Here is a 14,212-nt window from a genome sequence, read left to right on the forward strand (position 1 = left end):
GGGTCCATAAGATTGGAGAGCAGAGTGCGCTCCTACTTCCACTCTTAGCTTGTCGGGCACAGTCACTGGGACCTGCTGTCCACTCCCGTGGCCAGCGCCTGCAGACCTATAGCCACACGTGTGGTCACCTCCTTCCTTGCTGGCCAGGCTGTGTCCAGATCAGCGGTGCCTGCTGGGAGCTCCGCCACGGTGACAGGCGCCGGGCGGCAAGACTGCTGGGGGTGGAGGGCGGTGGCTCCTTCACCTCCGCCCTCAGTGAGGCAGGTGCTGGCAAGCACATGCCCAGGCAGCGTCGGCAGACCCGGACCCCAGTCACGGATGAAGGTCACGCTGGTCCCGGCCACCAGCCCTTCCACCCTGAGCAGCTGGTCACAGGCAGGGAGATGCTGCCAAGGGCTGTGTTTGCAGGCTCCCTGCCGTCGGCGCAGAGACCATTCTGGGGACAGGAATGCCATTCAGGTCGTGCCACGTGACATCCATCCAAGAGAAGTGTTTAAAACACTGAGTCGCATGGTGCGGTGCCTCATTAGTGGCCCCAGTTTTGGGGGGTGGGGGGGATTAGAACGCAGAAAGTCTGGCAGCTCTCTCTGCCTTTTATTAAACCTCAGCTGTTCTCAGATCGGAGACAGACAGGATCGCAGGGAGAGGGGAAGATGGCAGGCTACCCAGAAAGCTGTAGCGCCTGTCCGCTGTCGAACCTGCAACTCTGAGTGTGATGTCCTCACACGCTTCCTGCGACCAGGTCGGCCGAGGACTGAGGTGTGACTCTGTCTGCCGGACCCCTGGAGGGGGGTCCCCTCCTGTCTGCGAGGGCCGCACTGGCTCTGGCCGAGCACTAGTCTGTTGCTTTGCCCTTGAGGTCAGCAGGTACTGGGGCCTGTCTCCTGTCACGCACATCAAACGCAGCAGCTAAACTTGGGAACTTGAGTAGCACAGGCTATGGGCAGGCCGGTGCCAGGGCCCCTCTGGGCTGGCGTCGCATGTGCCCGAGAGGCCCTTCCTGGGCGGAGACCCGTCCCCCCTCCCTGGAAACCTGCCTCATCTTGGATGCTTTTTGTCGTGTTATTTTCAGGTTAAACAGAGCCAGTCAGACGTACTTCTTCCCTATTCACCTGACAGACCAGCTACTCCCCAGCGCCGTGTTCTATGCCACCGTGGGGCCCCTCGTGGTCTACTTCGCCATGCACCGTCTTGTCATCAAGCCATACCTCAGGGCTCAGAAGGAGAAGTGAGTTCAAGACGCGTCATGGGACGTCACTGAGCACTCCTGTGCCTCAGTGTCCTGTCTTTCGCAAGGAGAGAGCAGACCCCGCCCCGAGGGATTGCTGGGGAAGTTAGATTAACTAACGCACGTACCGTGCTAGCAAGGGGTCTGGGCCCCGATGCGCTCGCGGCGAACGTCGGCCGTTACAGTGGAGGTGCTGCGCTTGCCTCCGATTGTCATCCGCTCCCGCTGTCGGGAAGGATGAGGTCGGTTTACAGGACCGTTGAGACTTTAAACCGGGACCACAACAGATAAGAAGTTCGTTCTGTTTTGTTTTGTTATTTTCCTCATACTAACCATTTATTTTCCTGGCACTGCGTTTAGGAGAAATGGGTTCTGTGTTCCTGTGTCAGGGCATGCGTTAACTATGTCTTAGACGTCATAGAAATGTAATTCCTTCGTAGTTTTTGCAGGTGATCCATCACAGCATAATGATCGAATTTCATAAATCACGGAGTTTAGACAGCCATTTTCACCCATTGTGCCACGAGGATTTTTAAAACATGCAACACTGACTATTTAGTCAGGGGCACTGACCTCTTCTCCCTTAAATTGTCAAATAAAGCCAAACAATGATAGCAGCCAGCACAAAAATGGCCGCCCAGTGTGAATGAATCAAAATTATACCTATTTTCTTTGTTCGATTGGCAAAAAAAAATTTTTTTTTTTTTTGGTGTGCCACAGAACGTTAGTAATTATGTGTGTGCCATGAGGTGAAAAAAAGGTTGGACATCGTGAGTGTAGAGAATCTGAGAGAAGGAAGGAATCTCCTCTTTGGGGCCCCTCCGGCCTTTGAATCCGTAGAGCTCAGGGTTCCAATTGCCCAGGAGTCGTGAGGCTTGAGGCTTGAAACAAAAGATGTGCTATGTCAAGTCTTCCCCTGGCCGGCGCGTGCTGCCCAGGGTCCCCTGTGCTTTGCTGAGGGGAAAGTATATTTATGTACCTCCAGTCTCAACGGCGTGGCCTTCCCGGGAGAGTTCCGTAATAACCCAGGAGGCGGCTGGCGGCTCCGGGAGCCTCACCTCCCCCTCTGACCTCCCACCTCCCTGGGCGTCCCGTCAGCGGGGACTTCTCTCCCAAGGGACCGGCAGTGGCTTACCGTCCGCTATGCCAAGGACTCTAGGGACAAAGGGAAAGCTGCATAGGCCTGTGACAAACATATTTGCTTGAGAGTATCTGGGAAATATTTATTAAAGGTTTAGAACTAGGAATGCAGTCGGATCCACAGACTGACTGCTGGGCGCAGGTCCGAGGAGTGGGGAGGCCGTGCTAACATGCAGCTGTGTTTCCAACATAAGGGAACTGGAAAAGCAAAGGGAAAACACAGCCACCGACATCCTGCAGAAGAAGCAGGAGGCAGAAGCTGCGGTGAGTGCTGCGTCAGGCCGCCTGGCCATCCCCTTGCTCTGCGTGGCTCTCCGAGCGCCGAGCGCACGCTGCTCCCCTTCCCTCCGGGACGCGCGTCCCACTGCAAGCCCCGGTCTCGCTCAGGCGTCCTGCCCAGCAGCGGCACTGGTCACCGGGGCCTTTCCGTTGCCATTGGCTATACCGGGAACAGCAGTCCCGGTGCTGGAGCCTCCGTGAGCCTCACAAGGCTTAGCAGGGCTGCTTCGAAACTGGCGCGGCCCTGGGACACGCTGCTCAGCGGGTTGGGCATCGTCCTGCGACCCGAGCGTTGGGGTTTGGTACCCGTCAGGGCGCGCGAAGGCAGCCTCTCAGTGTTTCCCATCGATGCTTCTCTCCCTCTTTCCTCCTCCCTTTCCTCTCTCTAGAAAAAAAGCAGTGGGTATTGTCCTCTTTTCCTCTCCCTTACGTGAGTTGTTTTTACGTGACCTAAGGGAGAGACGCAGGATGAGTGGCAGGCACGGCTGGGTCCTGAGTGGAGGGAGGGCTGCGGGGACCCAGGCGCGGCGGGGGCTCCGCACAGCGAGGCAGAGCCCAGCGAGGGCCCTGATGGCCGCTGGCCTCATTCTCCGCAGGTTCGGCTGATGCAGGAATCTGTCCGCAGGATCATTGAATCAGAAGAATCCAGAATGGGTGAGAAGGCGCGGCCTCTCCTGGGGTGGGGTGGGCGTGGGGGTCTCCGCAGAGCACACCGTCCTGCAGCCCCATGGCAGGGCCGGGGGAAGAGGGTGCCGGCCGAGGCCCGCCCCGCTGACGGAGCCGTCCCCAGGCCTCATCATCGTCAACGCCTGGTACGGGAAGTTTGTCAACGACAAGAGCAAGAAGAGTGAGAAGGTGAAGGTGATCGACGTGACGGTGCCCCTGCAGTGCCTGGTGAAGGACTCGAAGCTCATCCTCACGGAGGCCTCCAAGGTACAGTGCCCTGTCCCCATGGGGTCGGACGGACGAGGCTCCTGGGCTCAGCGGGCCCCTCGGAAAGGCTGTGTCCTCGCAGCGAAGTCCCCCGCGTCGCCAGCATTTGCCGTGCAGTATGCTGCCCAGCACCCTGGCCATGTCCACACGGGAGCAATTGACTTCATGTGTCATCTGCTCAGTCACTTAACAAGTATTTATGAAGCACCTACTATGAGCCAGGCACAGCAGAAAACACACACACACCCTGCCTCCATGGAGCACACCTGCTGCTTGTTTCTCGCCTTGTGCCAGGTGTGCGTGGTGGCCTGGCGCCGCTGAGGCTCGCGCTGGAGCCTGGGGCGTGGGTGACAAAATCAGACCAAAGTGCAGATTTGCTCAGGGCCACAGCCCCTAGCTCCGCGAGAAGCCTCCCAGCATCTCCGTCCTGGCGGGGCTGCTGTGAGATGGAGGTGCATTTAGAAGGGGGAGAGGGAAGTCTAGGACTAAATAGGCCACTTGTTCGCATTCTCGTTTCTTTCTCCTCAAGTGGCGAAGTGTGGCCTCCTCAAAGGCCCTGCAGAGGGCGCCGCACCAGCGTGTGGCAGCCGACAGTGGTCGGAAAACGGCCGCCCGGAGCCCTCTTTCGAATCGGACTCTGTGTTGCAGGCTGGGCTGCCTGGGTTCTACGACCCCTGTGTGGGTGAAGAGAAGAGCCTGAAGGTGCTCTACCAGTTCCGGGGCGTCCTGCACCAGGTGATGGCGCAGGACAGCGAGGCGCTCAGGATACCAAAGCAGTGTGAGTAGCTGCCTCTGCAGTCTCCTGCCTGGTGCAGGGCCAGGGACACGGGTGTGGGGACAGCCACCTTCCGCCTGTTACCCGCTGGGAGCAGTCGTGTTTGAGACTCACGCAGAGCCCATGGCATGCTGCCCTGGGGTGTCGGCCTTTCCCCGGTGGCATCACAGTGGGCTCTCGGCTTGGAACGCAGCTCGGGTGGCCGGGCACGAAGCCAACTCCACTGCTCCGAAACACTCCAGAGCCCCCCGTTGGCCAGGCAGCTTCTGGTCCCCTAACGGCTGACCCCACCGAGCCTCTTTTCTTTTACAGCTCACAGGATTGATACAGATGGATAAACTGCTTAAGAAACCAGATTAAAAGAGGCTGCAAAAAATCTTTTCCTGGGAGTCTACAAATTTGGAAGCAGGGAAAAAACCCAGATATAAGATATGTTTATTTTATATTATTCCTATAGAAGGTGGTACCGTATCAATTATGTGAAGGGACAGAAACGGCCGGCTTCCCTGGGTGCTGTAGGCCGGACTGAGGCAGCCCCACCAGGACCACAACCGCAGCACAGCGTGTCTTTGTTCCCAAGGATCATGTCCCCGAGGGAAGGGCCCGGGCCCCGGCCGCCTCGGGGTCCCTCCTCGGGGTCTTCAGCACTTCCGACCGCAGTCACCCCGCAGCCCTCGGCCTGTCCTGAGGCCGCTGCGCAACATCCCGCCCTCACACATAGGACCGGGAACTGCTGCTCCTGAAACCTACACTGAACACAGAAATGGAAGAACAGCGGTCTCCGGCCCAGTGAGCATGTGTGGCCAACCTCCCGAAAGCCACCTTTTCCCGCTGAAACATGGAGAGGAGTGTGGGTTTATAAATCTGCTTTTTATCTGAGAACAAATGATTTTGGAAATTAGTCCTTTTTTCCCCCTCCCAGAACTTCTCAAATCATTCCACTGGCACCTGGCTTGGGACAGGAGTGTAACTGTGGTTCCCAGGGCCATCCCTGTCATGGGTCACCTGCCTCCCAGGGCGTCCCTCTCACCACAGCCCACACGGCTCGGCCTGACCTGCCGGTGCCGCCCACCACAGTGCAGGGCTGGGCTGCAGGGGGTCGGGAGGAGGGGAAGCACGGGCAGGGCCGCGCGGCGCCAGCCTCACACTGCCAAGCGCCTGTGCTAGCACTGCCGGGGTCCGGTGCCGCGCTCGCTCGCGGCCAGCAGGTGGCACTGCGGCTCCCCGCACCTGGCCGGGCCCAGCTCCTTCCTCACCGGGGACTAAGACCGCCCTTCACTGGCGTCTGGGGGACGCAGGATGCTTTGGGAGCCGGGACACTCCCGATCAGCGGCGGCTGCCGGCTGCGACGCGCAGAGACCTGGCCGGCTTCGCCCTGACGCTGGTGCCAGTGGAATCACCGATAACCCCCTTCCTCCAGTCTTTAAAAGCAGTTCCGGTCATCCAGTCCTGTCCTATTTATCTCCGGTGTAAAATGTCCTCTGAGCTGCGGCCCTGCACGCACACCGTGCAGTAGGCACGGCGTTTACTGAGTCTGACTGCGGGCAGCCCTGCCCCCTCCCCGGTCCTCCCCTCGCCTCAAATGGGCGCCGGTTCTCTATTCCGCCTGAAATGGACTGTACAGGAGGCCGTCTTTCCACAATAAACCTTTCCTGAAAGCCGGGGACGGTGTTGCAGTGCGTCTGTCCATTTTTAGGAGCAAAGTGAGGCAAGTGCCCCACCCAAGGCCAGGTCGGCCCCTTACCGTCGCTGTTAAACTACAGGAAACCTCGAGGTTTCATGGGAAGCTGTCGCTCCGGAGGGTGCCTGAGGGAGAGCCCCCAGTCAGGACAGCACTTAGGCTAGGCCTCTTTTTTACCTGAAGTCGGCTTTTCTTTGTAGTCGCAGGTGGTCATACCCTCGAATTAGTGCTCAAAATAAAGGAGGGACGGCTGCAGGGCAGGAAGACACTTTATTGCGCAGCTGCATCAAACCAGGCCAGGAAGGGGCCCTCCTAGAACACAGGCCTGTCGCGGCCAGAGCGCCTGCTGTCCAGGCAATGGAGGTGCCACTGCTGCTGCCCAGGAGTCAGCGGTCACCCCCTCTGCTGTGGGTGGCAGTGACCCACCCACCAAGCCCCTCCCAGGACCCAGCGGCCCCACCGGGGGAGTGTCCGCCGCTCTGGCTCGGCCCTCTGAGGCTCCCAGGATGCTGGCTGGTGCTGAGTGGACAGCTGGGGCTGTCTCCTCCTGGATGACCGAGTCTCACATTTGTGGCCCCAGCCCTTCACGGCCTGATGCCACGAAGCTTATCCTGAAGCCACAGAGGCCTCTGTGCCAGGGTCCCGGCCTGGTGTGCCTCTCCGCCACTGTCGGCCGCAGGATGGAAGGGCTCGTGGCCACAGCCCCAGAGCTGCCACCCCATCTCCAGGGCCACGGACGAGAAGGCCCAGCAACCTGGCTCAGCTCTGCTGCTCTGGCCGTGGTGAGGCCCGGGGGCCCGCACGCCCCGCCCGGAGGGCTCGCAGGCGGCTGCACATCCTCCGCATCACCAGCCGCTGGGCCTTCAAGCGCTTCCGCAGCTTTTCATTTTCCTTCAGCGCCACAAAGAGTTTCTTTTTCAAGGTATCTAAGTCCAAAAGGGCGTAGCTGTGGTCAGATGGCTGTGGGGGTCCGGCCTGCTGCAGGGGGGCCTCGGCCACTTCTGGCCTTGGAGGCGGGACCTGAGGAAGGGGAAGGAAGGTAGCAGTGCCGAGACCAAAGCTCTTCTGCAGGAAGGACAGGTGGCAGGGCCCTGGGGTCCCTTCTCACAGCTCACATGACCCATGTCTGCCCAAATGGTGGCTCTTGCTGTTATTGGAAAGACCTGAAATTGGGGCCACACCCTGAGGTGCTCAGCATTTGGGGACCGGTTTTCCTTATTTTGTTTGAAGCAAATCCCCACCTGCTAAGACCGTCCTGCCACATGCCAGCTGGGTGCTGGGCTTACCTGTCCCACAGGGGCTCCAGCGCTGAGGGGCGGCTGCAGTGCTTCGAGGGCAGGGTCCGTCCTCCTCTCTGGGCTGTGCTCCCTGGCCCCCGCCCCAGGGGGCGCCTGGACACGCAGGGCAGGGCTGCAGTGCGGACTGACCGCAGCGCGGACTGACCCCGAGCGCGGACTGGCCCCCAGGGACTGACCCCCAGCGTGGACTGACCCTGAGCGCGGACTGGCCCCAGCGACTGACCGCAGCGCAGACTCACCTTCTCCTTCTCAGAGTCGGCATCTCCACCCTCGCCGGCCGTGCCTGTGTCCTCCCTCGCCAGCTGCAAGAAATGCGGAGCCCCTATGGACGCCCGGCCCGAGGTGCGGCCCCGCTGGGGTGCAAGTGAGAGGCTGCGCCCCAAGCACTTTGCGCCAGGCGCCGGGCCTCCCGCTCATCCCCGTGCTCAGCCCCAGGGGCATCCGGCGAAACCGGGCCTTGAAGCCCAGCCCAGCTCAACCTCCGCCCACTGCTCTCTCTTCCCCAAAGATGTCCCCCAGTCTTTGGCCGTAATTTGTGTCGCCCCAGGTCCTGGTATCCTCCTAGACAAATAGTGGTGCCTCACGTTTTGCTCAAACAGCGGCAGCCACGTGGTGGAAAACGCCCGACTCAGCCTGCAGTCGCCAGGCGCCCACAAGCAGGCCAGGGGCCGTGGGCCGGAGCCAGCCCCCAGCACTAAGCAGCAGACCACAGGTGTCTCCCTGCCACCAGGAGTCATCTGTAATCTTACTTCCGGAACAAACACCACCACAAAGCATCAAAGTGACCAAACTGTTAATAGACATGCCCTGCAGGGGTTGGGATGAAGTCCCTACCAGTGGGCAGGCAGTTTCAAGTAAGCAAAACGGTGACCCCTGAGAGCCCCATGGTACATCACGCCTACAGCTCACAGCACCATATCATCCGTTTAAAGCTTGAAGGTAGCCGGCTGGTGTGGCTCACTGGATTGAGCGCCAGCCTGCAAACCACAGGGGTCACCAGTTCAGTTCCCAGGCAGGACCCATACCTGGGTTGCAGGCCAGGTCCCCAGTAAGGGACACACAAGAGGCAAACACACTGATGTTTCTCTTTCTCCCTCCCTTTCCCCTCTAAAAATAAAATCTTAAAAAAAAAAAAAAAAAGTTTGAAGATAGGTTTCATGTTAGTGTTTTACCCACAATAAAATTTTAAGTATATATAAAATAAAAATAAACAGCCTTCCATATTGCAAAAAGCAGCGCAGCAAACACGTGCCGTGCGGAGCCGCGTTCTGCGTGCTGGGACTGCGGCAGTGGAAGGGGCCCCTGCCTTCGCCGTCGCTGACGGGGAGGCCAAGAGCAGGAGCCACACCGTACGGCAGGTGCAGCAGGTGCTAGAAAGCCCAGCGGGCAGGAGAGGGAGGAACGGGCCCTCCTGCAGAATCATGAACGTGAACGTGGCCTTGGAAGGAAGAGCAGCCGCCTGCGTGCGGACCTCGGGGAGAGGTTGTCAGGCGGAGGAGCGATGGCAAGCAGAGGCCGCGCGGGTTTGCTCACAGCTGGCGCCTGTTCGCCCACAGCCTGCGACTCCTGGGCCTACTGGGCCCTCTTCTCTCATTCCCAATAAAATCAAACTCGCAACAGCTGCCCATCTGCCTCCTGTTTGTCCCACCATTTCTTTGCCTTCCAGGTTCAAGCGGGTGCCCCCAGGGGACCACATGCCGGGACTCTGTTCGCCTCTAGAATTTAGGGAATTCGATACAACCTCCCTCACGGCTTCAGCGCCCAGCAGTCCGTGAACTCCCCGCTGAGCCAGCCTGCACACCCCGCCCCGCCGACGCACGTCCACTCCACGCCCAGCCCATCGGAAAGTCAGGTTCAATGCGCACAGGGCCAAGCGCCTGGTAATCGGGGAGCCCTGTCCCCCAGGGGCTTGCAAGCTCCCTCCCCGGCCTCCTCTGCTGCAGCCGCCACCCCTGTAAAGTCCCGCGCGGTCCTCTCATTGCCACCCCACCTGCAGCCCAGGGCGCCACAGCTGCACTTGCCTGTGGCACGGCAGGGCCTCAGAACAGCTTCCCACCAGACGGAGGCTTCCGGAGCCACGTCCCTCCCCACTGAGCTCACCTGGAAACAGCTGCCACTCCAAGCCAGCCACTGTCTGCAACCCTCCAAGCAGCCTGAGCCCATGCTGCTCCTGGCCGCACCCAAAGCCCTTCCCCTGCCGGCTGGCCACGCTGTCCCCAACCTCCCGCCAGCGCTCCACCCGCATCGTCCCTCCGGGCCCTGGACAGCTCTTGGCCAGCGCGTGTGGCACACAGCAGGACCTTAACAGAGGCATGCTGAATCTGGCAGTGGCCCAGCCTCTGGCTTTTGATCACAGGTGTCGGAGCCCCGGCTGACCACCCAGAGGAGGACGAGGTCTGAGCGCAGTTCGGCAGCCGCCTCCCGCTGGGAAGCCATCACTGCGGGGCCTGGAGCCCGCCTGAGACCCGGCAAAAGTGAGCCGCAGGAAGGACCGGCTCCAGCCACACTCGCCAGGCGCTGCTTCAACAGCAGCCGGCTGTGAAGTGTGACTCACTTGAAATTGGCTTTATGTTGAAGAGCCCCTGAAACGAAGGTCATGGCCAGCAGGGTCGGCCGGTCTCCGACTGGGGCTGGACAGCACTGCCCTCACCTCAGCCTCGGTCTCCGCCTGTGCAGCCCCTGCCAGCGCCACCCCTGCCCCGCCTGCTGGGAGGATCCAAGCCTCAGGCTCAGCAGAGAAAAGACAGAAGTGCGTTCACCTGCGGGGCATCCTGGAAGGCGAACACCGTGGGCACAGCATTGTGCTTCAGGTTCTTGCGGTTTCCAAAGGCACTGAAGCACTCGGGGCGGAAGTGCTCTGAGCAGATGACCGTGTGCTGCTTGGGCTCAAAGTTGCCGCGACCAATGTTCAGCACCCATTCCTTCAGGAGCTCCGGCCGGCTGAACGGGAACCTGAGGGCGAAGAGGGCGAAGAGGCTGGATTTAGCACTTCGGAGCTTCCGGGCATTTCACACCGTCACACGGTATCCTGGACAGCTTGGAAAACCCAGGAACCTCTCTCTGTTAAACCACATCCAATTTCTGGAAGGCATGACATCCTTGGTAGGAAACGAGACCACGAACGTGGCCAAAGAGCTGTTTCCAAAGCCACATGTACCAGGTAAGCCTTCACCCATCCCCTCGGGAGCCAGCCAAGTGCAGGGCCTGCTCAGGGCGCTGGGGCTGGGAGTAAGACAGCCCCGCCCTTGTGAAGGCCACGTTCTAGACCAGGCAGGCCAATGGCAAGCCAGACAGATGAAGACTGCGTAGGAATGAAGAGTAGGATGTGGTCAGGGAAGGCCACCTGAGAGGTGTCATTGAGTGAGAGCGTGAGCCTGCAGGTATCAGAAGAGCAGCCCTGGCTGGGTATCTCAGTCAGTTAAAGTGTCATCCCAATACGCCAAGGTTGCAAGTTCGATCCCAGTCAGGGCACCTACAGGAATCCATCAGTGAATGCGTGGATGGATGGACAACAAATTGATGTTTGTCTCTCTCCCTCTCCCTCCCCACTTTTCTCCCTCTCTAAAAAAAAATCAATAAATTTTTTAAAAAATCGAACCGCTAAGGTTAAAAAAAGAAGGGAGATTTAGTGACAGGCATGTGCCTGACATGTTCGAGAAGCAGTCAAGGCAGGTTTGGCTGAGACAGAGCAAGAGGAGGAGTGGGGACCCAAGGACAGAGTCTCAGGCAGATGGCGGGGTCCCTGGGGGCTCTGGCCAGGGGGGTGGGAGGGAACGACTGAGCCCGCCCTGGCTGCTGCAGGGAGGTCCTGGGTGGCTGGGGTGTCGTCAGAAGGAGGTAAGGAGCAGGCAGATCTGGGATGTATTTCAGAAGCTGTGCAATAAGGTTTGCCTGTGGGCCATGAAATAGAGGAGTGTCCCGTATTAAGGTGGGACGAGGTGGGGGGAGGGGCAGGTCTGGGACCTGGGAACTTTGGTTTTACGTGTCAGATGTTAAATATGAGGCGCCGTTTAGACATCCAAGTGCTGAAGCGGATGGCAGGTGGACACACATGTCTGGAGAGAGCCATGCTGTGGGGTGGGGGGGGGCTCTCCCCCCATGAAGGGCGGTCAAGTCCTGGGTGCAGTCGGTGTCTTGGGAAGCAGGTGTGGGCAGGGGTGATGCACGCCACGGCCCCCGCCCCAACGTGCTCCAACGTCGAGTGCTGGAGACGAGGAGGAGCCACCAAAGGAGACTGAGAAGGGATACTTTGACCAAGGAAGAGACTGGGAGGTGTCCTAGAAGCCAAGCGAGTGTCTCAAAGGGTCAATGTCAGCTGTGTCAAATGCAGCAGAGAGATCACTTCAGTTGACAATGGGACCCTGCATTTGGCATCATAAGGGCCACCATGGACTTGGCAGAGATCGTTTGTGGAAGTGGTGAGGGCAAGTTTGATTGCATTGAGCTTGAGCATGAACTGAAGGCAACTCCACCCCCCAGGTATTTACTTGGCTGAAACATACAGATGGATACATGCACCAGAAGACTTAAGGCCAGCAAAAATGTTGAGCCATGTGCTTGTTATGGCCAAAACACTGAGGCACCCAAATGCCCTTCAAATCTATAGCAACAAACTAATTCTGGTTTGTGCGTTCAATAGAATACTATGCAGCAATGAAAAGGAATGAACTGCCACTGAGTGAAACAGAGACTCACAATTGTGGACAAAAACAAAGGGGGTTCTGTGGAAAGCGGCCCCCCAGGGTGATCTGATCATAAATTCCTAACTGGGCATGTCACACTGGGTAGTCACGCCCCAGGTCTCTAACTTCTTGAGTCAAAGGTCTGTCTTTGTCTTGTCCATTGTCTTACGTGTCTATGTTAACTATCCCATAACCTGATCCCTGCCTTGCTGTCTCCCAACCTCACATCATCTTTGCGTTCCCACCTTAATTTCACATGCAAAAGAGAAACCTGGAAACCTATCAAATTCTCTACAGGTTTGGAGGTTTCTTTTGACAACACAAACGATAATGGTGAGAAAAAACAAACAAAAAAGCACACCAAGTGCGTCCATTCCTGTAAAGTCCAACACAGGCCAGCGCAATCCCTGGTGAAAGGCAGGGCGGGTATGGGTTACCCCGGCGTTCATGGGGAACAAGGGACAGAACGGGGTGCCGTTGGGGGTCTCCTGGGGGCTGGTGATGGGCTACTTCTCCGCAGTCACTCAGGGTGTTCGTTCACTTTGTTAAGTGGGTTGAGCTGTGTACTTGTGATTTGTGCACTTTTCTGTATGTTATATTTCAAGAAAACCGTTTACTCTGAAATAGAAAATGTTAATAGGAGAAGTGGAAACGAGTGCGGCAGCCGTTTGGAGCCCAGCTCTAAAGGGACAGAAACGGACACCTGAGGACGGGCTCTCCAGCAGGGACCTACCCGTTCCTGGGCTAGGCCCCGCCCAGGGCTGTGCCAAACTCCCCCACCCGCTTCCGCCAAGTCAGCGTCCGACTCCCCCCAGCAACACCAACGACACCGGGACGTTCTCATTCCCGCCCTCCAGCCTTCCTTCTTCCGGATCACGGCCCGCAATGGCTCCGCATCGGCTCCGCATCGGCCCCGCGCCCCGCAAACCAAAGCGGCACCAGCCTCGTTCATTGAGCGAAGGCCCTCGGCGCACCGTGAACGCCGACTACGTTCCGGGCCGCGGCTGTGAGCGACATCAAGTCCCCGGGGCAGGGAGAGGACGACCGCCCAAATGACTGCAGAGGGGCCGCGCAGACACCACCTGGGAAGAAGCCCTGAGCTCGCATCAGGCCCGTCCCCGGCCGTCCCCGACAGGCTGGCACGAGGCGGAGCAGGTGCCCGGGCCGCATGCCCTCCGGCCTCTGCGGCGGCGGCAGCGGGGCCGCGACCCTGGCGTCCCGTGTCCACCGGCGCGCCAGGCCTCAAGCTCAGCGGGGGCCGCGGCCGGCGGGCCCGGGCGAGGCGGCCCGGCTGCCAGGCCTCCACACCCCCGGCGCCCCCGCCCCTCACCGGTGGAAGGTGAGCTGCTTCCTGCGGTTGCTGTAGCGGTTGCAGCACTGCCGGGCCGCGCATGACTTCGGCATCTCCAGACCCCAGGCCCGGCTGCCCCTAACAAAGATGGCGGCGGCGGGGCCTTCGGGCGCCTCGAGGCCAGAGGCAGGATGGGTACCAGGCTGGTGGGCGGGGGCCTAGCCGGTGGGCGGGGCCTAGCCGGTGGGCAAGGCCTGCAAGAGGGGAGGGGCCTTTGGGAGGCGCTGGAATGCCAGGGCTCCTCGGTCAGCTCCCGCGCTGCGCCCTCCACCCGTGTCGCCCCCAGTCGGCACCCGGAGTCGGAGGGGCTCTGGGGTTTTCCATCCCAGTTCGCTGAAGCCCGGCGTCCTCACTTCCTTTTGGGGCCCCCCAAACTTACACCCACAAATAGCCTTGGACAACTGGAGAGCAGAGAAAGGCCCAGTGCCCAACTTGGCCAGTATTTTAAGTCCTAGGAGGTGCGGAGACGTGGAAACCTAGGCGGCCCCAGATCAGGTGGAGGCAGACGCAGATGGCAGGACAGCCTCTGACACTGCGGACGCCAGGTGTGAGGGGCTGCATGTGCACCCCGGGAGACCCCCCACCCCCCACCCCCCGCCGGCAGAGCCTCGGAGGCTAAAGCTCTCACAGGGCAGGGTAACCACTCACTGGGGTGTAAGCTCGGCTTGATGAAGAAATTGCGAGAGCTGTTCCTGTCTATTCATTACTGTGGTTTGTTCCGGGAGAATTTACTAGAAAAGTAGATTAAGGGCTGTGGGCATTTTTCATCCTGCTAAGCCAAACTCGGACTTGGACTGCCCAAAGTCGTTTTGTAATCATGGTTTGGGGAGGTGGTGAAGGGAGAA

General features: G+C 59.4%; 2 protein-coding genes across 3 annotated transcripts in view; one reads left to right on the forward strand and one right to left on the reverse strand.

Moving 5' to 3' along the window:
* Nucleotides 1–6,012, forward strand: part of DNAJC11 (DnaJ heat shock protein family (Hsp40) member C11) — a 51,091-nt gene extending 45,079 nt beyond the window's left edge. The window contains exons 11-16 of the mRNA XM_054583807.1: nt 1,073–1,228; nt 2,563–2,632; nt 3,244–3,301; nt 3,438–3,580; nt 4,229–4,358; nt 4,668–6,012. Of these exons, the coding sequence (XP_054439782.1) occupies nt 1,073–1,228; nt 2,563–2,632; nt 3,244–3,301; nt 3,438–3,580; nt 4,229–4,358; nt 4,668–4,693 (583 nt within the window). The 3' untranslated portion in view covers nt 4,694–6,012. The remainder of the gene's footprint in view (nt 1–1,072; nt 1,229–2,562; nt 2,633–3,243; nt 3,302–3,437; nt 3,581–4,228; nt 4,359–4,667) is intronic.
* A 300-nt stretch (nt 6,013–6,312) lies between these two features.
* THAP3 (THAP domain containing 3) lies at nt 6,313–13,962 on the reverse strand. 2 transcript variants are annotated; one of them, XM_054583808.1, is made up of 5 exons: nt 13,347–13,962; nt 10,094–10,286; nt 7,574–7,636; nt 7,323–7,427; nt 6,313–7,056 (listed from the first exon to the last, which is right to left on the reverse strand). In XM_054583808.1, the coding sequence occupies exons 1-5, from the start codon at nt 13,418–13,420 to the stop codon at nt 6,796–6,798; spliced, it is 696 nt and encodes a 231-aa protein (XP_054439783.1). In that variant the 5' UTR covers nt 13,421–13,962; the 3' UTR covers nt 6,313–6,795. The 2 variants fall into 2 exon arrangements, with proteins under 2 accessions (XP_054439783.1, XP_054439789.1); XM_054583814.1 differs by lacking the exon at nt 7,323–7,427.
* Nucleotides 13,963–14,212: the final 250 nt, after the last annotated feature.

This window comes from Pteronotus mesoamericanus, unplaced genomic scaffold (assembly GCF_021234165.1).
Source record: "Pteronotus mesoamericanus isolate MK-2021 breed Mesoamerican mustached bat unplaced genomic scaffold, CSHL_Meso_final contig_1193, whole genome shotgun sequence".
NCBI lineage: Eukaryota > Metazoa > Chordata > Mammalia > Chiroptera > Mormoopidae > Pteronotus > Pteronotus mesoamericanus.